The 24,995-nt window shown below is 46.0% G+C and overlaps 2 protein-coding genes across 3 annotated transcripts in view; one reads left to right on the plus strand and one right to left on the minus strand.

Moving 5' to 3' along the window:
• Positions 1 to 2,519: 2,519 nt before the first annotated feature.
• Positions 2,520 to 5,315, plus strand: NDUFB7 (NADH:ubiquinone oxidoreductase subunit B7). Its single transcript, XM_033139670.1, has 3 exons — positions 2,520 to 2,678; positions 4,359 to 4,527; positions 5,104 to 5,315. Exons 1-3 carry the CDS (start codon positions 2,564 to 2,566, stop codon positions 5,204 to 5,206), a joined length of 387 nt encoding a protein of 128 aa, XP_032995561.1. The 5' UTR covers positions 2,520 to 2,563; the 3' UTR covers positions 5,207 to 5,315.
• A 1,741-nt stretch (positions 5,316 to 7,056) lies between these two features.
• The window catches only part of TECR (trans-2,3-enoyl-CoA reductase), a 30,988-nt gene continuing 13,049 nt past the window's right edge, over positions 7,057 to 24,995 (minus strand). The window contains exons 2-13 of one of the 2 annotated variants that reach the window (XM_033139673.1): positions 21,687 to 21,737; positions 15,438 to 15,489; positions 14,786 to 14,830; positions 14,235 to 14,338; positions 14,025 to 14,140; positions 13,254 to 13,359; positions 12,909 to 12,981; positions 12,456 to 12,499; positions 11,225 to 11,282; positions 9,655 to 9,743; positions 9,170 to 9,215; positions 7,057 to 8,709 (exon numbers count right to left, since the gene is read on the minus strand). In XM_033139673.1, coding sequence (XP_032995564.1) covers positions 8,582 to 8,709; positions 9,170 to 9,215; positions 9,655 to 9,743; positions 11,225 to 11,282; positions 12,456 to 12,499; positions 12,909 to 12,981; positions 13,254 to 13,359; positions 14,025 to 14,140; positions 14,235 to 14,338; positions 14,786 to 14,830; positions 15,438 to 15,489; positions 21,687 to 21,737 — 912 coding nt within the window. In that variant the 3' untranslated portion in view covers positions 7,057 to 8,581. Of the gene's footprint in view, positions 8,710 to 9,169; positions 9,216 to 9,654; positions 9,744 to 11,224; positions 11,283 to 12,455; positions 12,500 to 12,908; positions 12,982 to 13,253; positions 13,360 to 14,024; positions 14,141 to 14,234; positions 14,339 to 14,785; positions 14,831 to 15,437; positions 15,490 to 21,686; positions 21,945 to 24,995 lie in introns of those variants that run through there. The other variant, XM_033139671.1, reaches the window with a different exon arrangement.

Here is a 24,995-nt window from a genome sequence, read left to right on the forward strand (position 1 = left end):
TCACTCAAGTAAGCACCTACCTGGAGATAGTCCCAGGAATTTGTTCTAGCCCACTTTAGAATAGGTCATCCAAAGGACATGTAAGTAAAAGTGGTCCTTTTAATCTAGTGCATAGATATATATAAACTGGCAGCATTATAACCATGTCTGAAGCAGCTGTGATGCTAATGCGATGTATCAACTCTTTCTTAGTCTTTTATGTCCTATATAGCCTGTATCTAGAAGTGATTCTCACTTCTTTGGAGCGTTATGTTCAGAGTTTGATGTCAAAATTTAAAATCACAATGGAGAAAATCTGAGTTTTTGGAGTCTTTTTTAGAACTGCTTACAGGGCTCACCAACCTATTTGGACTGATGCGTACACAAGACACCCAAGCACACTCAACAATCTATTCTAACAGATTCCTTCAAATCAATTTTCAGCTCTTCAGCCTACTGATTCAATCTATTCATTCAAGTCAAGTTTCAGCTGGGGGAGGGGACCCTGTGAGTATCACGAAATGTCTCAGTAGACACTGAGCATACAGGTACTGTGTTGGCAACTCCTAGTGTAGCACTAAGAGTATACAAGCAGGGCTTCTGCATACAGAGCTTGGGGCTGAGAGAGGTTAAAGAAAAGTTAGCATCAAAGACATAAGCCCCTACTCTAACTTGGGCCTTACTTCATGCATTAAAAAAAAAAGTTTTGAACATTTAAAAATGCAGGCAGCCTGCATGCAAGTCAATGGAGCACAAGGCATCAGTATGCAATGGAGTGATTGACCTGCTGGGAGGAGGTCTGCCCCCCCACCCCGTTAAAAGTAAAAATACTTTTGCTGCAAACTGAGAGGCACAGGGGATCCCCCCTTCCAAATCCAAATGTTATAAGAATTTACAATTCTTATATATATATATATATATATATATTATAATAATTGTTATTAATTTTCCAAGCAAACAGGCCACATGTCTGAGGCAGACAGGTCTCACACCATTTTGACTCTCAAAATGACCATATGTTTACCAAATGGGTCTCTGCAAGGAAGGAGGGGTGAGGGATTTAATTGTTCCAGGAATTAAAGAAGATTACCATCTCAAAGGAATGGCCAGGCTACTGAGAAGAGGCATCAGAAAACGCCTTTTTGTGTGGTGTAGGTGTGATGCATCTGGGTGATGAGCTTGGGTTACACCTCTTCCGTGATTGATGTTTCTGGGGGTGGGCTAGACTCCAAGGGGGATTTTGAAATGTCTTTATAAGAGCATGCTTGCTTGGTTCTGGGTCTTTTTCCCTGAAATTCACCGCTGTTGCAACAGCTTCAATAAAGATTAAGCTTACTAGCGGATTTGCTTCTCAGTTTTCTCTGGTTGGCCTGTTTTTTACTCCTACCAATGGAGAACCTGCAAAGGACTTTGCAAGGGCTCTTGTGTACCCCATGAGGGAATAATCTCTTACAAAACAAACTAGATTCCAACCTCACCTGTGTCCTACAATGTTAACATTGGACTGCATTACAGAGCTGCTATACGCTACTGCAATCTTAATCAGCAAAATCCTTCAACTTGTGTTGGGAATATAACAGTGAACTACACTTGCAAGGTTGGTTACTACTTTCCCAGCCCTACTGCAGTGTGAGGACAAAAGTAATAGATGGCATTGCTGCGGTGTTTGCTGAGTTGCACTGAGTTAATTATGATACATGTTAAAATGACTACAATTCCAAAACTACTTTTTGAAATCTAAGGTGTTAAGTTCCACATTTTGCAGCACAACATATTCCCAGCTGAAAATGTTAAAAGCAGAGGCATCCGTTTTGGCCACTCTTCCCACTGCAATGTAGATCGTAATGGCTGTAGAGCTAGAAAAATTATAGACATGTGTATATATAAGTCATCAGGTTTTTTTAATTTGGGGTCGCCATTTTACACGGGGGAGGGGCATACTATGTCTGCCACAAATATTAAAAAAGAAAAAACCTCAGCACCACATGCCTTGAAATTCTAGTTTCAGCCCAATTCCCAATCTACAGTAGAAGTGTAACCATAGGACTCCATTATGCGGTTGTTGCAAACGACTTTCACATAACCCTCAGTTTACAATAGTCACTTGGAGGGCTACTCTCTCCAAGCCACAGCCTGCAATTCCTGCAATGCGGCGTTTTCTGCATTGGGATTTGCAATAGCGAGGCGGATGTTGGAAAACCAAATTTTTTTAAGTTCCACACACTAGCAAGGAATAAGTTTAAAAGAGCAATAAAACCACCCTCTTTCGTGGTATTTCATTCGTTCACGGGACAGCACGCTGGTGCCCAGCAACAGCCACGTTTTAAAAGTGTGGTTTTTCTCCATTTAATTTTCAGGTCAGCTGCCCAGGAATATTTTAAAATGGCGCCTCACACGGAAACAGGAAACGGCATATCAGAGACGATGCATCTCTCTAACCGTTTCGTAGCTCTGCGACAGCGGCATGCATTTGTTACCGGAAGACTTTTTTTTAAAGGGGGTTTACTTCCGCTTCCGGAATGGTGGAAAGGCGGGGCGGGAAATAGCAACAGCAACCTTAGGAAGCGGGTTGGAGGCGGCCAAGATGGGGGCTCATCTGGCTCGCCGGTATTTATGGGACAAGGAGGTGGAGCCGGACCCGCTCAAGATGCCCACCTTCGACCCCCACTTCGGCTTCCCCGAGGAGCGCAAGGAACGGGGTGAGCCGAGCTGAGCTGAGCGGGGAGGGAGGGAAGGAGAAGGGGAAGGCGAAGGTCACCCACCGCTTGGCTCCGCCTCTTCCCGGAGCCTTCGCCTGGCTCAGCCCTCAAGCCCAGCCTGACCCGCCAGGCAGGCTTCGCCACCAACTTGCGAGGTACCGGTAGGTTCTCTCTCCCGGAGGTGGGTGGGTGTGCGAGGGCCGGCCCATGAGACAAGGGGAGGCGACAGAAGATCCTGAGTGACGCTGGACAGAGACCCCCCTTCCCGAGCTGGAAAGTGCTCCCGCCCTGGGCTCGCTCTGCTTATCTGCCAGCATCGCCGGAGAGCCATGTTGGAGGCAGTGTTATTTAAGAACAGGTGTTTGTCGCATTGCCGTGTTTAAATCCTTCTTTTTCTCACTCTTGCATGAGAACACTTTCACAGAGGAATCCATTACAGGGCATCATGCACCTTTTAAAATGCTTTGGGATGAAAGGTGTTGCATAACTGTAAAATATAATAATAATACGGAGGTGGCTGTGAAGCTTGTCGGATGATCCCAGGGTGTTTGTGAGGATGAAAGTGAGGGGGCGTCTTCGCCTCCCAGAATAAAAAATAGGTTTGCTCTGCGCTTTGCTTGCAAAATTGCTTAGATCCGTTCTGACTTGGGATGCTATAGTTGATAACAGGCCCGGTGGGTGTCACTTTGGCCCCTGCTTCTTCACTGTTAATGGATGCTTTTCATTTTGTGCAGCCTCCTGAGGATGTGGACACGAGAAATGTGAGAGCTACCACGTGTGCTAGATCCCTGATACCCTTCTGGGCCGCTTTGTTGGAATGGGACTGTTCCTTCCTGGAGGGGTGAACCCAGAAGTTGATGCTGGGGGACTTCAGTTCCACGCATTAGCTGCAGGCCTGTGGTGCCCCTTGGGTTCTGTTCTGTCTCCCATGCTATTTAACAATTATATGAAACTGCTGGGAGAGGTTGTCTGGAGTTTCAGGGTTTAGTGTCTGCAGCATGCTGATGACACTCAGCTCTATTTCTCCTTTCAGCTAAATCCAGGGAAGCTTCTTCGGTTCAAAACCACCATCTGTCATTAGTAATGGATTGGATGAAAGTGAACAAATTGAAACTTAATCCCAACAAGGCAGAGGTGCTCTTGGTCAGTTAGAAGGCAGACCAGGCAATAGGGATTCAGCCTTTGTTGGACGAGGTAACACTTCTCCTGAAGTCACAACTTTGCAATTTGGACTTTGCCTGGGCTCAGCCCCGAGCATGGATGTCCAGGTTTCTGCAATGGCCAGGAGTGCATTTGTACAGTTCAAGCTAGTGTGCGAGCTGCACCCGCTCCTTGAGATGTCTGATTTGAGAGTGACTGTGTTGTCTCTATAGAAAGGTCATGCATTTGTTTAAAATATGCTTAAATAAGATTTAAGGCACAGCTCTAACTGCAGGGCAGGAACTCTGAATTCTTTCACTGGTGTTGACTAGTTATGATTACTGTGAGGATGTAACACTTGGATTTATACTGGAATGGTCTATCAACTTTAATAGCTAATCTAATTTGCAGATCAGGTTTCCAAAGGCCATAAGCCACTACAGAGGTTTCAAACGGGTTGATGACAGTTGATCAGGTTGACCCTGCCTGGATCCTGACCTCACTTCTGTTCATTTTATCCCCTTCCATTTTCCCATGCAGTGATGATAGCAACACAGCAGCAGATGAATGAGGCTCAGCTTCCTCTTGACATGCGAGACTATTGTGCACACTACTTCCTTAAGTTTGCGAAGTGCAAACGTGACAAATTTCCAAATATCTTTGGGTGCAAACATGAGCGTCATGAATGGGATTACTGTGAACACCTGGAGTAAGTCAGAGCTATGCCTCCCTTCTTCCTGTAAATCAGCCTTCCAAGTTAGCTTCTTGCTAACACTCCTGTATCACTTTTTCTCTGTCTACCATAATAATTTAGCAAGACTAACAGGTAGCATATGGGCAGGGGTGTCACAACCCCTTTGGTGGTGTGGGTAGGGTGAAATCTTATATACTGATCTGTTAACTATTCTTCCTTAATGCTGAGTGAGCTTTGAGTTGGCTTTTTGAGTTGCTTCACTCAAAGCATCTCACCAGTCTTTATACAAGTCCTTCCAGGTTCAAGAGACTTCTAAACTGGCAAATATTTTTGACAGTATTCTCTCCCGATAGGAAAGGTAAGCAGAATGTAGGATATCTCACTGATCCCATATCAGCAGATGACGACTTGGGGAAGGGTGCACTAGGTAGATATCCATATACACGCTACAGATGTCTCTGCAGAATATAAGAATGTTCAAGTGGGGAGGGAGAGAACTTTTATGAGGGTTTCAAGCCAGATAGTATCCTTTGGCCTGGGGAGAAGTGTCGGTTGCTCTGACCTAACTTGCACTTGTGTGCTTTCCTGTAGCTATGTCATGCGTATGAAAGAATTTGAACGGGAGAGGCGCTTGCTGGCTCGGAAGAAGCGCATTGAACAAAAGGCAAAAGCGGCAGCGGCGGCAGCATCCTAACTGGCTTTGGTGTGCCTCCTGGCTCCTTCAACAAGAGGCTTGCAGAATCCACTAGGTCTGTTATGTTGAAAACAATAAAGACATTATCCTGTGGTTCTGTCTGAAACAATCACTGTGCAGTTCCTGAGATGAAATGGATAGCAGTTGAACATAGAGCTAATGAAGGCTTCTTAGCCTTCAAGAAGCCTCTCTTATGGTCAAAAATCCCCACCCCTTCCCCTTAAGTCTCTTCTGTAGTTGCTATTTTAAAGGAAGAGGTCGTGGTGTCCCTTTTGTGGGTTGCTGGAAGTATTAACTAGTACTGTATTAAAGCGCAGAGAGACAAACACAGACAAAATACCAACCGTTATGTGTTTTAGCTGCCAGTCTTGACTGTGCACACAGCTGTTTTCACTTGTCACTCTTTTCCTGAATGCAGTTGTGGGGGGGTAGGTCTCCACTGCATAAACCTTGTTCATTTTTGCCTGGCAATGATGACTTATTTTAGGTGTCTTGTTCTACATACAGTCATAAGGAGCTACTGCTCCTCCAGTTTGACAGGAGGTAGGCAGGGATCAAAGGGAGCCAGTATCTGTGGGGCAGGGTGTGAATTTACCTATACCTGGGAGGAGCTGGTAGGTCCCAGGCAAACCTGGAGAAGTCAGACTTTGTGGCACCAACACTGTATCAAACTTTCTGTTAGGTCAACCTTCCCCAGCCAGCTGCTGCACTCCAAATGTTTTGAACTACGTACAACTATTCCCAGTCATTTGCCATGCTGTCTGCTGGGAGTTGTAGTCCAGGGCAACTGGAAGACACCAAGTTAGGGTTTAGGCTATATTAGGTTCTGGTTGAAATGTGGATAGTGTTTCCTCTGGCTCAGCTGAAGTACAGGTGGGAAATCTGTAATCCTCCAAATGTGACTAGACTCCAGTAATTCCTACCTGTTGTCCAACAAACTTCTGTAGGACCACAGGCATTCTATAACTGCAGTTTATGACCCTCACCCTGGCTGGGGAAGTGAGAAAGATGACTGCCCCAAAAGCCACACTTCCAATGCCACCTGCTTAGTGTAGGAATCTACAGTAGGAAGTGTTTGCCCTCTGGTATCTTAGTGTAGATCTAGCAAACAGAATTGTGAACAAGTTCTCAACTTTTTTGTTGTTGCTGCTGAAACAACACTTTGGGAGTTCTAAATTGTAATAAGCTTTCAAAATACCACTCTTTTCTAAGTGGCTCGGAATTTAAAGAGTAAAAAGTTGTTTCTCCCACAAAATCCTATGTTTCTAGTGTCCTTGTGTCACTAGACAAAATGCACTTTGCCCTAATTTGAGAAAATACTTGCATATTTTCACCTTAATCTCAAATAGTGTTTAATGTTTAGTAAAGTAATACTAAATAAAACTATATACTGTTTGTGTGTATATAGGATTAGATATGTTCATGGAAGATCCAGGAACACTGGCTGGCCACAGATGCTAGAGGCAAGAAAGCAGGGATGGTCAATAAGCTTGTGAGCTTCCAAAATCACATTGCTGATTTTTTTTCTGACCCAGCAAGCCAACTGTGACTATTGTGATGATCAAGTGGTGAATACACTTTCTAGAAATTCCACTGGTTAATTTATAATTCCAGCCCTTCAACCTATATTGAATTTTATCAAGTTGTAGGAGTGCATTTGCCATTTCAAGGTTAGCTTCTGATTTTAAACATCTTGTCTCCTTTGGGGGTAGGATAATCCAATATGATTTGAAGCTCTGTTCTTCCTTTTTCCTAGGCTGCCTTGCACACAACCCTCCTGTGGGTGACTCAAGGTTCCATTCCTTCTGCATTTAATTCCATGGCACCCTAGTAAGAAAAACCTACTACAGTCCAGGGGATTTATTAGTTTTATTTGTGTAAATCCAAGAAGGAAGATAGTTCCATATGAAACAGACCATAACAAGTCAGTGGCTCTTTTTTAACAGCTGCCATGGAACCTAGCAGGTTTCCAGTATCTCACTGCTCACATGCAGCATAAACTAAGACTATTGCAAACTTTCAACCTGATCCTAGGCATGTTTACTTGGAAGTAAGTTCCACTGAGTTAAATGGGGCGCACTTCCAAATAAGTGTACGTAGAATTGCAACCTTAGTGACATTAAGACTAAACAGGAAAGGAGAAGTAAGTTCCTCTCAGGGAGGCTGTCAAAATTTCTAACGTTGAATTTTCCCCAAAGTAAGATTACAAGCCTTTCCTTCCTTCTTTAGGGACTACAAATAGCTACAAGCTATCAAAAGTATTTCCCATCACCAAATAACTTCAGTGCAGCTGAAGGTTCCAAAAGCAGCTCTGATACCACTTACACAAAACAAACAGGAGTGGGCCTAAAGTCGAGAAAAAAATTGTAGCATGACTGAACAAAACAAGTAGCAGCCTTGTTTTTCATACCCTCACTTCAAGGCTCTGCCAGCTATTCAAGGTGAAACCTACCATCCCAAACAGTTCATGCTTAGCATACTGGGTGAGGAAGGAGGTGCTGGCTTGCACTGTAGATGGTATTGAAGTGCTACAGCTGCTCCCCAGTCACACCTTATCTGCCCTCTTGGCTTCTATAGCAGCAGTTTCTGCAAACACTTCCCTATAGCACCTTGCTACCTGCCCTGTGTGTCTAGAATTAACATAATCCTCTCTGCATTGGAAAATAAGAGTACACTTAATTTGGCTGTTCAGAGCATACTTATCAGCCTCCAGGAACTGGCACTTATTTTTTGAGCAAGGGCCTGAGGGTGTGTTAAGAGATGAAGACAGCCGCACCTGCATCGGTCCCATGCCCTTCAGAAAGGTACTACTAGCTTTTAGAATGGGGAAGCATCCCAGAAAGAGCACAGAAGATTTATGCTATGCCAGTATTTGGCACTTGAGGGCTCACTTAGTCAAGGAGAATGCACAAAGCTGAGCTAGGAGACTTAACTCCTAAATTATATTGATGAACCATAGAGCTGAAGAGACGTGCTCTCCTAAGCATTATGTGGAGCAAAAAGTATTCCGTTTAGGCCAGGCTCCAGCTGCCTAGATTTAGCTTTCGGCACCTGCTCCTGTAGACTTCGGGCTCAGTCATTGCTTTGTTCTCTTTAACACTGGATCGTTCCCTTCGCTGTAGCTTTTGACTTAATGGGTGCTTTGTAGGGAAGGCTGCTCCCAGCCTCAGAAAGGCTTTGGAATGGGATATGGTCAAAGATTATGTAGGGAGGGACAGTTACTTACAAAAGGAAGGAAATCCCTACAGCTTCCCTCAGATTACAGTGTACACAGAAAGAGAAAATCTTATTTTAGACTCCAATAACACCTGCTCACAAGGTAAAAAACAAAAACAGAACTATCGGCCCAGACAAAAGAAGGCAGTGGCTTCCAGCTCAAAGCAGGAAAGGGACAATGGGGGAACGCAGTGGCGGGTAATCCCGGAACTCCTTCAGGTAACTTCGGTGTTTCCCCTTTGCCCAGATTGTCATTTGGATGAATCCAACCAAGGAAAACAGAGCCACTATTGACAAGGGAAGAGAAAGTTGCATGTCATTAGGAATCTACACAGATCTCTATAATTTCCATGCCCAAAACACCTGTAAACACACATTGGTGTAAGTAACTGCTCAAGCTGATGGGAAACTACAGGCAAAAAACATGCCCCATAGGTACATTCAAGCTGGACTTTCAAGCCACTCTACAACAATATAGGATTTTTGAGACAGCAATACCTGTCTTGGGCTACATTATCTAGAACAGATGTGGGACCATGCAGGCCTGCAACATCTGGAGGGTCACAGCATGCATCATCCAAGACTGCTGGGGCTGATGGGAGTCCAAAAACATTTCCACATCCCTGATCAAGAACTGGAGGGAGGCTTGCAGGCAACCAACCAACCCTGATTCATAACCCTACTGTTATCCCATGCACATCGTTATTTAAGACCTGACAGCTTTGTTCAGAGCAGGCTAGGACTTACCTGGAAGGCACTGAGTCATAATGGCAAAGCCAATCCAGGATCCCACCTGGAAGAGAAGAACACCAGCTCAGGATTGTGGCAGGCAAGGCGGGGAAGACCCTTCAGCGCAACTGACCCTTCACAACAACCTAAATTTTTAAAAAACCAACCCAGTAGCCTTTCGGCTTGGGGGGGGTGGCCCTGCGACTGGTTCCACAATAAACAAAACAAATTTTGTGTTGAGTTCCCCCACTTTCCCCCCCAGAAAAAAGCACTGGTATAGAATGTTAATCAGCCAACGGCCTGGATGAAGAATGTTTCCGCCTGGCGCCTAAAGGTGTATAATGAAGGCACTAGCCGAATCTCACTGGGGAGAGCATTCCACAAATGGGGAGACACTTCAGAAAAGGCCCATACATGTGAAAACATGTTCAGAACAAGACACATGAGGCACCTTCCAGATTCAAGACCCTCTAATTTGCTTTAGAGTTCTATCCTGTTCTCACCTCGTAGGTGTAATTAGGGCAGGAGACAAGCAAGAAAAGCCATGTGAAGGGGTTCTTGGTAGGAAATGGGATCTTCCTGGCTTTAGAACCTAGGGGGAGAATTAAGAGTTTTGATTTCATTTCATAAAGATAGCAATACACACACACACACACACTTTTAAATGGTACTGTTTTCTGTACTTAAAGGCACTTCGTCTCTAGTATAGCAGGGAGCTTTTTGGTGGAACCAACTTGCACAGCAAGATTATTCTGCATCCTCAGCTCCATCATAGCTTGCGGCATCTGCAGAAACCCCTGCATGGGGTCCTGCTCGTCCAACTATGCATTTCACCAGAGAGAGAATTGAGCCAGGGACACCAAGCTACTACAACTCAATTGAGAGCAGCTTTGGCACAGCCCACCTATGGCAAGTGGCATGTAAATAAACCTCATTTGGCGCCTCTCTCAGACATGTTCTGTCTGAAGCCCACAGAATAAGCTTACAAAAATATGGTCACTTAACAAGATCTGTCAAGGTGTTTCTGTTCTAAGATCTGCAGCAAAAACCCAGTTGGACTACGTGTATATGCCTAGACACATAGAATCCAGAATACCCAAAAGTATCAATGCTACATAAAGACATATGTGGCCTCCACAACCCCAGCAAAAGAGAGAGCGAGCACGTATGTAAGTGTATGCATGAATGAGATTGAAAGGAGGAGGAGAGTACAGTGGTACCTCAGGTTTCAAACACTTCGGGTTACAGACTCCACTAACACAGAAGTAGTACCTCGGGTTAAGAACTTTACCTCAGGATGAGAACAGAAATTGTGCAGCAGTGGGAGGCCCCATTAGCTAAAGTGGTACCTCAGGTTAGGAACGGTTTCAGGTTAAGAACGGACCTCCAAAACGAATTAAGTTTGTAACCAGAGGTACCACTGTACTTTAATAAAAGGCCCAGAAGCAAGGCTCTAACCAACATAACTCCTTGTCCCTCTTGGTTGTTCCGCATAGGAACATAAGGAAAGCCCTGCAGGATCAAGTCAGTGGCCCATCTAGTCCAGCATCCTGTTCCTACAGGGTTAGCAGCCGCCGATAACCTTATCCTCCATGAATTTGCCTCATCCTCTTCTAAAGGCACCTAAGTCGGCAGCCACCACTGCCTCTTGTGGGAGCCAATTCCATAGCTTATGCACTGTGCGAAGTAGTATTTTCTTTTGTCTCTCCTCCACCCCATCTGCATCTATCCTAACCTCTTTAACTCAATGTCCTTCTGCTTTCCTGCTCAACTCTTTTTTCTCTAAGGTTATTCAGAACACAGCGTAGACTCTGCAAAACCCACCAATGTTGGACAAATGAATCACACAGGCCCTAAGTTCTCTGTTCATAGGGTTTTCAGGACTGTTCAAATCTCAGCAATACTTTCCCTTTGTTGAAGAGCAGTTGCACAGGGTTTCACCAGCTCTGGGCTGCCAGTACCTTATGGTACGTGTCCCTTCAGTTGAACAGCCTTAAGATAGACCCAGAGAGGGCCCTTGCCATGCACCTATTCTAGCTAGGGAGGCACTCCACAAGGTTCCCCTGTACTCACCAGCAGGGCGCAGGTTCCGTAGAGCAATATGAATTGAGAAGTTTCCCAGCTGGCAGAACTACAAGAGGAAACAGAGTCAGTTTCAACATAGGCACGTGAAGAGACCAAGCACTGACCTCTCACAGCCCCCCCCCCAATCACAAATGACATTTCTGCATGGAAAGAATGCCATGAAAAGCCTGTGCAGACACATTTTTGCAAAAATCTTAGGAATCGGCTTGGAGGGATCCTGCTCCCTCAGCGCAGGATATCCTCTCCCTCCACAGCCTTTTTTTTTTTTGTACCACCATTTCATCTTTTCCAGAGCTGAGCCCCAAAATTGTGCACCAGTAAGCAAGTGCTCAAATCAAGGAAGTCGGGATTATGATGCACAACCCCCTAGACCCATTTCCTACTGCAGCCTCTGCTAGCCTGATGCCCTCCAGGTGTTTGGTCTACACCTCCCATCAGCCCCAGGGATGTAGTTCAAAATAACTGGAGGGCACCAGGTTGGCAAATGGTAAAGGCTGTCCTACTGTAACTAAGCCAAAGCATGGGCAACTGAAGTAACTCTTCCCCATTTATCCTGGCGCCATTTCCATTCCCTTCCTCTTTTTGTTCCCCCTTGTGGATATTTTTAGATTGTAAGCCCCATGGGGAAGCAACCTGCCCTCTCATTCTCTGGTAAGTGCCACGTGAGTAGATGGTGCTAACATCAACAACCAGAAGGTGGTAGCTTGGTTTTAAACACAGTAGCACCCATAGGAAAATGAGGAACTAGTCTCTATCTTCATCAGCCCAGGCACTAGTTATCAAGACCTCATTTTTTCCAGTTACCACTGGCAATCTTAGTCCTCAGCCCATACAGCAGAGTTCTGACCTAGTTACTGATCCCCCACACCCCTCAAAGCTATTTTTACCTCCCTGGCTCCACAATGCAACACAAGCTTTCTGTTACATGGGGGGAACCACTGCAGTTTGTGCAAAATCCAGCACTTATTCAGCACTGAAAATCCCCACTGTATAGGGCCTGGTCTCACAACGTAAATAGGAAGCCCTGACTGTTTCACGGCTGTGTTTCTGTAGAAATTAACTCCTCTGCTTTACATGCTTGCCTCTGTGTGACTGAGCTTTCACCCCAAGTTCACCTCCAGCCTCCTGCCCCATGGCTCCTGCCCCATTTTCTAACACATATATATTTATCTACTTCAATTCCACATGGGGCTATTACACTCCATCCTTAAGTTCTTACCAGAAAAATGATAAGTGCCAGTTTCACTTGTTCATGTCCATACGCTGAAGGGATGACAAAACAGAAAATGTTAGGGCAGAGAGTGTGACTGGCTCAAGGTCATCTGGTGAATTTAACAGCTATGGGGGGAATTTGAACCTGGACCACCCCAGTCTTTTTGCATTTCCTGGACACAAGAGTCACATACAGTCATGATCATACACCTATTAATATGTCAAGTTGGCCAATTAGCACCTAACTGAGTCTGCAGGACATTATCTCCCATGCCAAGAGTTGACAGTGACTTGTGTGAGCACAGCCTGAGACTTCCTCCCAGACATTCTTCTGCTAAATTACAAGGCAAGAAAGACCAACCCCATTAATATCCATCTGTTTTAAAAGCCATTAGGGATCCTTGTCCAGCACTAACCACCAAAATCTCCTCCCCAGCTTCCCTTTCATTTTTTGGCTCACCTGGTGGAGTATACAACGGGTGATTGATGTAGTATGCCATCCAGGCAGCAAAACCCCAATAATAAGTACAGTTCTGGAGAGAAAGAAATAAACACATTAATAAACAGTTATCCAGTGAAGTTGTAGCAAAATGGAGATGTGCTGAATATGCCAACTTCACAGCCTGGGAAAGGCTCAAGCAGAGGAGGAAGCCAGACCCCATCCCCTCATTCCTAGGAAGATGTCTAATACCATTTACTTCTTGAAAACCACAGTAAGGAATTTCGAGGGTTTCCCTCCACAGCTGTCCTATTGCTTGCCCCTTCCTGATCCTCATCCCTTAGCCTCATCCCCAGCACTGCTCACCTTAAAGATGTTACGTAAGGGCATTGTCCCATGGGAGAACCTGTGGACAAAGAGGGTCTCCATGAGGCGCTTGACGTAGTGGAAAGAGTGGCAGATGCAGGCCAGGCTGGAAAGGAGAAACAGAGCAGGCAGAATAAGAGGCTATTGTAGCAGTGAAATCTAGTAGAGAAATGCAAAAGACCCTTCTGCTCCATTTCAACAGCAAAACCAGTGAACACAGTTATAACCAGTTCTTCGCAAGCCCTCCTGGCATTCTGCTTTGAGCTTCCACATTCTGGGCTTCCTTGATCAGAAGGATTACTTGGAGACCTTTGTGGAAGTCTTCCTTAAATTTGCTGCAGCAAATGGTTTAAACTAATGGAGCTGGGTCAACTGACCTAAAAAACTTTGATCTAAAAAAAAACATTAACCTAAAATCCTGCCAGAAGAACCAATACATAAGGAAGCTTTGGAACACTAATGTTTCATCAACACCCAACAGCCACAGATAATCCTTTTATTTCCTGCCAGTTCAAACCCTGTTTCCAGAAATGCTGACAATAGTGCAGGGAATCTAGGAGATTTTAAGGAACAAGAGTTCCTTCATGTAACCTGTTCTTGAGACAGGGCAAGGGGGAGGCGGATGGGTGGGTGGGTGGGGGAGGGAGGGATGGGACACATATTCTACCCCCTGACCTGGTGTGGGCTCGGATCCCAGCAAAAATAGTGCGTAGTATTCCAGTACAAGCTAAACACACAGCAAAATGGCTACCTTGGCCTGTAGGTACTTACTGTACAACAGAATACTTGCTGGAGGTGAAGTCATACTTATGGCCGTAGATGAAGGGCACCCGGAAATAGAAGAGCAAGTAAATGAGCAGGGGCCCAGCATACTCCGTGAGGAAGACCTAAAAGGAAGAAGGCAGGATGAGGGAAGGGGAGAAAAACCAAGGGCATGGGAAGGCCGTGTGGTTGTTGTGGGGAAGGAAGATGCGCACTTACAGTCACCCAGCTGATTTGTGCTCCCAGGTCTCGAAAATACAGCGTTGCTGTGGTGCCCACCGGCAAGTTCTGAAGGATGTCTTCATCCTTTAGGGACTTCCCCTCTGGAAGAAAGAAGAAATCACAATGCAGCTGCCATGGGCACCTTGGCTGGGATACCAAACTGCAGTGGCTACTTTATTGGTCACATGTCTGAGAAGCTCTGGCTGCCTAATATTCAGAGAGAGGAAGCCATAACTGGGGAGGGGCAGGGAGGCTCCAAGGGAGACGATGGATGCTTTAATTATGCCCTCACCAAACCCGTGAATCTGAATGTCCAAGAAATGACAGCTTCTTGCAGGATTATATAGCCTTTCATGTATGCCCCTCATAAGAATTCCCAAGGCCAGAAATTCCCGTGTCTGTTGCATCCTCTGGTTAAAGACTCAGTAACTCTATCAGTATAGTCTACTAGCCCCAATTCTTTCCCCCATAACTTCATAGCTAAGACAATCTACCTGCAAAAGTGAGGCATGGAAAATATCAGAAGGCTTTGTAATATACCAACTTACTGGGATCCAGTCGCAGTGACTGCCGGGCTGGATACCATTGAGGATCTGCAAAGAGAAAAAGGGGGAAGAAAGCTGCACTCAGCTGCACTTCATCTGGCTCAGCGCTGTGTGTGTGCATTGACTGGCCCTGCCTCCCCAGGGCTTCAGAAAGGAGACCATCCCATTTCTGACTGGACAAAGTTCCTCCAATTTCAGCAGCAGGTAAAATAAAATAGTCTATTTTTTTACTGCTACTTTGTTGTATTTTGTACGCTGCTGTTGCTTAGCTACCTTACAGCACCATTGGAAATACAACAAATCAAGAAACAAGCCAACATGGGTAAAAGCAAAAAGCTTCTTTTCTCCAAAGTCCACAGAGATAAAAATGGAAGTTCAGAATCGGAACCTTCAGAAGTTGTTTTCAATTACAGGGAAACCGCATGACAATAGCACCGGTTTTTTAGGGATATATAATTAAAATGGCATGACGAGGGTGTCAGGAGGCAAGCTTTACTCGTGAAGCAAGCAGCTCAGCAGTTTCAACACTCCCTCCCTCCAAGGGCCAGTCCCACTGTAGGAGTGAGGAAATGACAAGGGGCAAAACCAATAAAAGGTCTGCTTTGATACGTGTGTTCAGGAAGGAGTCACACAAGGATACATGCGCCATACATACGGGACTTAGTGAAGAGGTTCTTTATCTCTATTACGGTGGCATTGGGCTCAACCTGAAAAGAAAGCAGAGGAAGGAAATCAGAGAACCCGAGCACAACATCATATATGATTCGACTGATTGCTGAAGAATTGATGCTTTTGAATTATGGTGCTGGAGGAGACTCTTGAGAGTCCCATGGACTGCAAAAAGATCAAACTTATCCATCCTTAAAGAAATCAGCCCTGAGTGCTCACTGGAAGGACAGATCCTGAAGTTGAGGCTCCAGTACTTTGGCCACCTCATGAGAAGAGAAGACTCCCTAGAAAAGACCCTGATGTTGGGAAAGATGGAGGGCACAAGGAGAAGGGGACGACAGAGGATGAGATGGTTGGACAGTGTTCTCGAAGCGACTAGCATGAGTTTGGCCAAACAGCGGGAGGCAGTGAAAGATAGGCGTGCCTGGCGTGCTCTGGTCCATGAGGTCACGAAGAGTCGGACACGACTGAACAACAACAAAGCCAATCTATCTAAGCACCTTCTACTCGGGGAAAAAGGCCAGGAGAAGACAGCCTCAGGCAGAGCAGTCCTATACTTGCATCTTAAGTGGGTGGAACAGCTTATGTTTTACATGCTTGAGGACACTGGTTTGATTCCAGGGTACAACCTCACCAGTTAGAAACTGGGATAGAAAAGCTAGGAGCCAAGTGGCTCCTGGGACCTGAGTTGTGGATGCCAAAAACATGTCTAGTCACCAGGGGTGTGTCAGCAACACTTTTTAGTTATTATTTTGATAAGCATGAACTAATATGCAATTCACATAATTGACACATTGTTAATATCACATTTTTAACAGAAATTGTGAATACATGTTTATTTGCTGTTTTCAATAAAAATACTGGTACCAAACTTCAGTTTTCAAAACACGCTACTCTTTATTTTTAAACTCCTTAACATATTGTCTATCCTTAACATACACCGTATTTTTCTGTCTATAAGACGCCCCCTATTTGGGGGGGGGGGACTCCAATTCAAGAAAAAATCATGTATTTTACTATCCGTGTATAAGATGCCCCCAAATTTTTGACACTGTTTTTTAGGGGGGGGAAACCTAGTCTTATACAAATACAGTACTTCAAGGCTTCAAAACACATACATTTCAGTAATCCTCAAGTGTCAACCAGGCATAAAAAAATTGCTTGCAAATGGAGCACCCTGGCAATTTCAAACCCTGAACCTCACACTAGGAAAGAGAGAAGCTTTCCATCTAGGGACACCTGAGTCAATCAAGAGAAGTGTTGCGTGCAGCACCAGACCCTTAATTCAAAAAACCGTTTCAACAGAATCTCAGTCCCTCACTTCACAGAAGCAGCAACAGCAGCAACCTGGTCATTATACAGCCATTTCTGGCCATAAAAGACTAGGTCTGCATTCTCTTTGCCAGCAAATCTGCTTTCCCACATGATATTTCTAGCCACTGGAAGTCTTACATCCACCTTGACAATGGAAGTAAAAGTGAGCTGTCTCTGTCCTACATGCGCGTGTACGCACACACACACACATACTTTTCTCTTCCAGCAATGGAGATGTTGCAAGCCATTGGACTGTCCCTCAGACAGCTGATGTGTGAGCTTGAGAGCACCCAACTCAGCTTTCAAATTAAAGCGAGAGAAATGTATGAGGATTCCAGAGCAGGTGCCAAGCATGGATCAGCACCTCCAGAAGCTTCAAAAAGCAACACAACTTGGGAAGCAAAGCTCAGGTCTTGGGTTACGTCTAAGTAAGCAGCATGAGCTGTGACTCAGACGGTCTGAACTCTCTTTGTGGCAGGTTGCTCTCACTGCTGGCTGTCACTTCTTAGGGAGCCGTCTCCTCTTGCTTTTGCCCCAACAATATTAATTATCTACAGAGACTTGTAAGGTGGCCTGCCACTTGCCTTGTGAGGAAGGTCCAGAGAGGAGAGCAGTAGAAGATAGCACTGTAACAGAAGTGGCCACATAGAGAGATGTAGGAGGGGGCTCCCCAACTGGGAGACTAAGCCAATCCTGTCTAATAAAATGTATACAGGAGTGTACGTGTTTCTCTCTTTGTGTTGTCACTTGTTTTGCATCTTTCTGTGAAGCACAGAAGGTAAGCATTTTCCAGCCACTTTCAGGCCTCCTTTTCTTTAGCTTTGTTACGCAGCTTTCATAGCAGCTTATTGGCTAGCACCTGTGACATCATTTCTGATATGAGACTGCTTCAGCTAGAGGGATGTAATCACATTGAGAATTTCTGCAACGGCTCAGAACCTAGAAGTGGAGCTTGCATCAAACCAGGGAATGAAACTTCTTCCCGCCTTACAGCTCCCTAAACCTACCACTTTGTGTCTTTACAAAAGGGGACACAAGGATTCAGCGAGTGCCCTAGTCCTGGGAGTATTTCCAAATGCAAAAGCTCCAGGTGTCACAGTAAGAATTATGTTGCTGAAATTCACCGAACACATGAACGAGGAATGGCTCTTATAATAAGCCCAAAATTCCAGCCCATGTGTGCAACAAAGTGCATGTAAGCTTACAGTTGGCAGTACAGAGACCCCTGCAATTTCCTTGTGTTCTTTCCCTCTGTCCCAGGAGGAATCTCACACTCAGCTCAAAACAAACACAGTGTTCCTCTTCCCTTCCTTGTGCAGAAGGCCTCCTAGCATGGAAGGAATTGAGAGAGGTGAAGGAGGAGATGCTGACATTTCAGAAGGGTGTGCCCCCCACCATCATAGCCAATCCAAGCAGGTGCTGGTGTAGAGTGTCTAAGGCAGCTGAAGTCCAACTCCCAGTGGGGAGGTGTGGTTCTCTTCTGCCTTACAAGGCCGATTCTCATATCCAGCGCAACTATACAAGAACTTAACAAATGCCCTAGGGGCTATGAAAACTGACCTGTTAAAGCACCAGTAAGGTTAACAGCAGTAGCTGTTTAGACTGGCTTGGAGCATGGCAGGACAGGAGGCTACAGCCAGTGTGGCTGACTACAAGCCAGTCAACCCAAGAGCTTGGATGGGATTAATTGGAGCCAGTCTAATGAAATTTACAAGTCAGCAATGCAACCACATCGTAAATACAGTATGATCCTTCTCAGATGACAGACACTTAGCACGTCAGTGGTCATTTTATAGGCCTCTATGGCCATAAAATGACATTCAAAAGCACTTCAAAAGTCCAAGTAGATAAAAAGGTACCGCTCTGGCAGGAAGGTAAGCGGCGTTTCCGTGTGCTGCTTTGGTTCGCCAGAAGCAGCTTTGTCGTGCTGGCCACATGACCCAGAAGCTGTACGCCGGCTCCCTCGGCCAGTAATGCGAGATGAGCGCCGCAACCCTAGAGTCAGACACGACTGGACCTAATGGTCAGGGGTTCCTTTACCTTTACCTTTATGGCCATAACAGGCCGCTCTGCTGTCGATTCTTACAGAACATTATGTGGCCCAAATAGATGGGTGCAGGCATCCTGCAGCAGAGAGATTTCTGGAGACCCAACACTGGAGTCCTATTGTTCAGCAATCAAAGCAAGAAGCAGCCCAAACTGCTTCATCCTGAACAGCAGCCCAAACTCCAGCAACCCGAACAGCATGTTGTTGTGCCCCACTTCTTAGTTTGGGAAATGAGGCAATACTTAGGGTGGTACTCATGGCTGCTGCTAGGTGCCACATTAACCACGGATGGGCAACCTGTTTCCTGCCCGGGGTTACATTCCCTCATGGGTGAGCTGCCAGGGGCTCATGCAGTGAGCAGAGTTAGAGGGAAATATTGGTGGGGTCACATCGTAGTCTCTCTACTGTGGTTTATGTGGGGCAAATCTATAAACTGATTTTATCAGCAAAGTGAAGGCATCTATGAGTAGCAACCACATGTGAGAGAGATCTTGCCTTATTGACAAACGTATGCATATGCATGCTAAAGAACAGTTGATTCTGCCAGCTTTCCAAAACATGTTTGTAAAACTAATCTGGTTGAAAATGATTTTCATTATGATGTTATATTTTAATAGAAGAAAGCTCATTGACTTTTGTTCATCCTAGCCAGCCACCTTATTTAGCACATGGCACGGGTGTGTACACCCACTTACATATTTGATCCTGTTATCTCATAAATTAACTTCACCAACTCATTCAGTGTTTTTGACCCCATGTGAGAGTGGGAGGATTTAGCTGCAGTGACAAAAGCTGTTCAAGCTAGTGAAGTTCTTTCTTCCTGTGACATTAGCAACTCAAGTCAGTGACATATCAACTGTCAACAGTAAGAATGAAAACTTATTTAAATAAACAGCCTGATATGAAGAGAAGGCTTAAGGCCCTCCTCTCCCAGCTACAGCGAATATCCACCTCCCTGCAGCTGCTGTCAGTGAGGATTTTAAGGCGTGAACGTTTGCACAGTGGTGTGTGTCACACTTGCTGGCCTCCTGAGAAACTCTAGCTCATTTAGCAACAGGCAGCTAGCAATACTCTTTAAGACCCCTCTACAGAAACCTCTGACAACAGATCAAGCTTAAGGGATCCTTAACACATCCAGCTCAAGCCTTTCTAGCTATACCGCACAACTGCAGAGAAAACTGGGAGCCAGCTTGTTAAATATTGTTTTTATATGTGTTGGAAGTCGCTCAGATCGGCTGGGGCAGCTCATCCAGATGGGCAGGGTGGAATTCTTATGAATCTAAGAGTAAGAATCTTGTGCTTTGCAGCAAATGTGGGCAACCGTTTGTCTAGCAGGCCAAATGTAAGGATGGATGGGCAATTTGGCCACTTGCCAGTGGGTGTGACCAGAGCCAGGAGAGGTGTGATCTGGCGGTGGCTGGGCCTCTCACTCACGTCCTCCTATAACAATGATGCTCCCCTCCAGCCTGACTGCCAGGTAGCTGTTTGGCAGGCACAGGGGAAAGCAATTTACATAGAAGGATGGCTTGCAGAAACCATTCTTCCAGCATCCCCTGCCCACACATACACTGCATTCTTCCCAGCCCCACCACACATTTTTGGGTGAGCTGGGAAGAGCATAACTCACATGCCTCCCAGAGCAGGGAGAACAAAATTCATTTGGGGATGGGGCGGGCACCCATGAGTGTCACACTGAAGGCCTCCATGTGCTCCCCAACCTTGGGTCCTAAGAAGTGGCTGGGCTCCAGCTGCCATCATCCCTGACTATTAGCCATGCTTGGTGGAGGCTGTAGCACAACAACATCTGGGGGCTCAAGGTGAGGAAGGATGCTCCAAAGGACCACAAGTCATGCAAAAGTACCACATATTTATAATAATGATAAATACCACAATAATAATAATAATAATAATAATAATAATAATAATAATAATAATAAATTTATACCCTGCCTATCTGGCTGGGTTTCCCCAGCCACTCTGGGCAGCTTCCAACTGAATATTAAAAACACAATACAGCATCAAACATTAGAAACTTCCCTAAACTTCAGATGTCTTCAGATGTCTTTTAAAAGTAAGATGGTTGCTTATTGCTGGGAGGGCATTCCACAGGGCAGGTGCCACTACCAAGGCCCTCTGCTTGGTTCCCTGTAACCTCACTTCTCACAGCGAGGGAACCGCCAGAAGGCCCTCGGTGCTGGACCTCAGTGTCTGGGCTGAACGATGGGGATGGAGAGGCTCCTTGAGGTATACAGGACCGAGGCCATTTAGGGCTTTAAAGTCAGCACCAACATTTTGAATTGTGCTCGGAAACGTACTGGGAGCCAATGCAGATATCTCAGGACTGGTGTTATATGGTCTCGGCGGCTACTCCCAGTCACCAGTCTAGCTGCTGCTAGTAAAATATTAAAATTGGGAGGTAGAAATGGGGGCTTCTAGTCATCCTTTCTAGCAGAAAAGAGAGGACATCTACTTTTCAATGCACTGGGAAATGTGGACAAATGAAAGAAATGCCAGCAGTCTTTTATCTCTTTTTTGAATGCATATGTAGTTGAGAGGAAACATTTTAATCAATCAATTCTGAGAAATATCTAAAGATGAAGCCTCTTCCAATGGATCATCATCTCCAATCAATGCTAACTACTGCCTCTCTCACAGTTATCAGAAGTAATCCAAAAGACAGGACAGCCAGTTAGTTTTCCTGTCTTAATATATATTTTACACTCTAGCTGGCAATACAGGTCTTTGGTAAATTTTAGTATTAAACAAGTGGGCAACTCCTGCTTTACCCTCTATTTGAGATCCCAGTGCCTTCCCCATTTAAAAGTTATTTATCAAGTTATAAATTTCAGTGACAGCAGATTAGAGAGTCCTTACCTTGTCCAGGAAGCACAGCTTTTCCCGGGTCTTGGCATCCAGAATCTCCACCTCAAAAAAAAGAACACCCTTTTTAGATTTCTTATGTGGCTTGGCTCCTTTATCATTGAAACTTCTTTGAAGGGGTGGACACCCCTCGACAAAAATCAAAGTCCCTTCCATGCCTCTTCACACAGCAGGAAATCCTCAGGGGCGTGGACAATCAAGAGCTGGAATCACCACCACAGGTTTTTCTCCTGGCTACATGTAGACCTTCTCCTGGTCAGCACAAAATTGTTTCTCAAAAGGAGCTAATTGCCCAGTATTTTTTTATTTTTTAAAAAAAGCCAAGACTAAAGTTCCAGACTCAGTCCTTCAAGTAAGATCCAGCTCAGCACACACTAGAATGGGTTCCCTAGTCTGTTCAGCAGGATGCGTTCCAAGGCGTAAACCGATAGTGTTGGGAGTTGAACTGCTACCATTCCCAGCTAAATATAAAACTGAGTCCAGCATATAACTCCTCACAAGCAACCTTCTGACCAGTCAACTTATACCAGGAAGTTTTTGAAAACATCTCTTTCTCTCCCCCCCCCCACAAAAAAGACTGTACCACTCAGTTCATCTCATTTATACAGGGAGTCCACTATAGCACTAATAATTATGAAGAGATGATCCATGTCCAAGTTGACTTTAAAGACTTATATATAAGCCCTGCCCCTCAGAATAATTAGCAGGAGTTGTCATCTTTGGGAATTTGTGACGTTTCGTGTTCTATAAATGCATAACAAGCATTCTGGCCCCCTGTATTGTAAAGGGTGTGAGTACTGGGATTCTAAGGGTTGTATCCAACGAAGTCATCCTGTTTCTGCAAGGACATCCACCTGTACAATGAGTCTTCCTCTCCCAACTCCAAATCTGCTCCGGAGCTTTGGAGGGATCCCCAAGAGAGATTAGGAGGGCACACAGGGAGAGGAAAGGAAGTCCCACTGCACAGGTGGAAGTCCTTGTGCTAACAGGACAAGTTGGTTGTATTCTTTGAAGCATGACTTAAAAAAACTTATTTTTAATCCAAAAGACTTTTTTTTACAACTGATTTATGTGTATGCTGACTTGTTGCTTCTGTTTTAAACTGTGTTGTTCTCATTAGTTTTCACAGTTTTGACATTATTCACTGTTCATTGTGTTAATTGCCATAACTACCTGTAAGCCACCTTGTGAGATCTTTTTTCAAAGAGACTGCATATAAACCTGTTACCTAGAGAATATTTTTTTACTAGGAGACTCATGAATTGAAATAACTAACTAACTAAATACAATACAAGTAGGCATGATTTCCTGAGGTCCCCCCCCAAAAAAAACCATCATTCAATTCCTGTTTTAAATAAGTTTACCCAAATTATTATTACATATGCACCTGTTAGAATTATAGAATAGTAGAGCTGGAAGGGACTTCAAAGGTCATCTACTCCAACTCCCTGCAATGTAGGAATCTCAACTAGATCTTACATGACAAATGGCCGTCCAGGTTTTGCTTAGAAACTTCCAAGGAAGGAGATAGAATTGCACAAAAAACTCTGAAGCATTTGTCTTCAACCGGTGGGTCAAGACCTACTGGTGGATTGTGGTCTGATCCAAGGTGGGTGCAACAAGAGCACTACCATCATGCAAATATATCAAGAAACTGGTCCCCAAATGCATGTTTGGGTAAGTGGTTCCTGGGTCTGAAAGCATGTATGTTTACAACACTATTCAACTTTTTCAGCTCCCTCTCCAACAACATTATTCTGAAATTTTCCATGAAGGCTAAATTGTTTTGAGCATTTTTCAAGTTTGGAGAATGGGCAGCGAAGTATGGCTGTGATGAAATAAATGCTATGGCTAGAAAGGGTTTTCTTCCTGTCAAATTACAAACATTCAGCCTCACTCAACAAATCTGATAGGCACAGACAAAAGAGAGTAGCATTTTACAACATGCATAGTTAAGTTATAAAATTTCCTGCCATGGGGTGTGAGTGACACTAATCTAGGTGGCTTTTAAAAAGTGATAGGTTCATATTATCCATGATGCTCAGATCTCCTTGGACAAATGGCAGTACAGCAGATAGCAAGGCAGGCCCTCTGTGATTCCTTTGTCAGGCACGCAATGCCCAAGAGGATGCAGAGTCAGGGGCGTCGTAGGGTGGGGGCGGTGGGGGCGGGCCGCCCCTCGTGCCGCCCCTAGGCGGGTGTGTGCGGTGCTGCTGCTCCCGGGGTGACGGAGTGAGCGGCGGCGCGTCCCACCACTCCCATGCGCCGCCGCTCCCTCCGTCACCCCGGGAGCAGCAGCGCTGCACGGACGAGGCTCCCAAAGTGGCGGCCCGGCATACCCCAGGGGCGGGGGCGTCGCTGCGCGCGCGCGCGTCATGACGCACACGCAGCAATGCCCCGCCCCCTGGGATGCCGGGCCGCCGCTTCCGGAGCTTCGGTGGGCTGCAAAGAGCTCCGAAGCCGCAGCCTGGCAGCCCTTTGCGCTATGGCAGCGGCTTCGGGGCTCTTTGTAGCCCGCCGATGCCCCCAAGCCCCCGCCCGGCATACCCCAGGGGTGGGGGCGTCGCTGCGCGCGCGTCATGACGCACACGCAGCGATGCCCCGCCCCCTGGGATGCCGGGCCGCCGCTTCCGGAGCTTCAGTGGGCTGCAAAGAGCTCCGAAGCCGCAGCCTGGCAGCCCTTTGCGCTATGGCAGCGGCTTCGGGGCTCTTTGTAGTCCGCCGGTGCCCCCAAGCCCCCGCCCGGCATACCCCAGGGGCGGGGGCGTCGCTGCGCGCACGTGCGTCATGATGCACACGCAGCGATGCCCCGCCCCCTGGGATGCCGGGCCGCCGCTTCCGGAGCTTCAGTGGGCTGCAAAGAGCTCCGAAGCCGCAGCCTGGCAGCCCTTTGCGCTATGGCAGCGGCTTCGGGGCTCTTTGTAGTCCGCCGGTGCCCCCAAGCCCCCGCCCGGCATACCCCAGGGGCGGGGCCGTCGCTGCGCGCGCCATGACGCACACGCAGCGATGCCCCACCCCCGGGGATGCCGGGCCGTCGCCGCGCGTGTGTGCGTCATGACGTCATGACGCACGCGCGCGCCGCGATGCCCCGCCCCCCAGGGGTGCCCCTTGGCTTCCCGCCCCGGGCAGCCAAGGGGCTAAGAACGCCCCTGTGCAGAGTTATATCATAACAATAATCAGAGAACACAGAGAGTATCTATTGAATAAGTGCAAATCCTCTCCTAGTTTAAATTCTGGGAAGAATTGTCATAATACATTTCATAACCAGGAGTGAATTAAGAGGCTTTGGTTTCCTTCAATTGC

This window comes from Lacerta agilis, chromosome 2 (assembly GCF_009819535.1).
Source record: "Lacerta agilis isolate rLacAgi1 chromosome 2, rLacAgi1.pri, whole genome shotgun sequence".
Lineage (NCBI taxonomy): Eukaryota > Metazoa > Chordata > Lepidosauria > Squamata > Lacertidae > Lacerta > Lacerta agilis.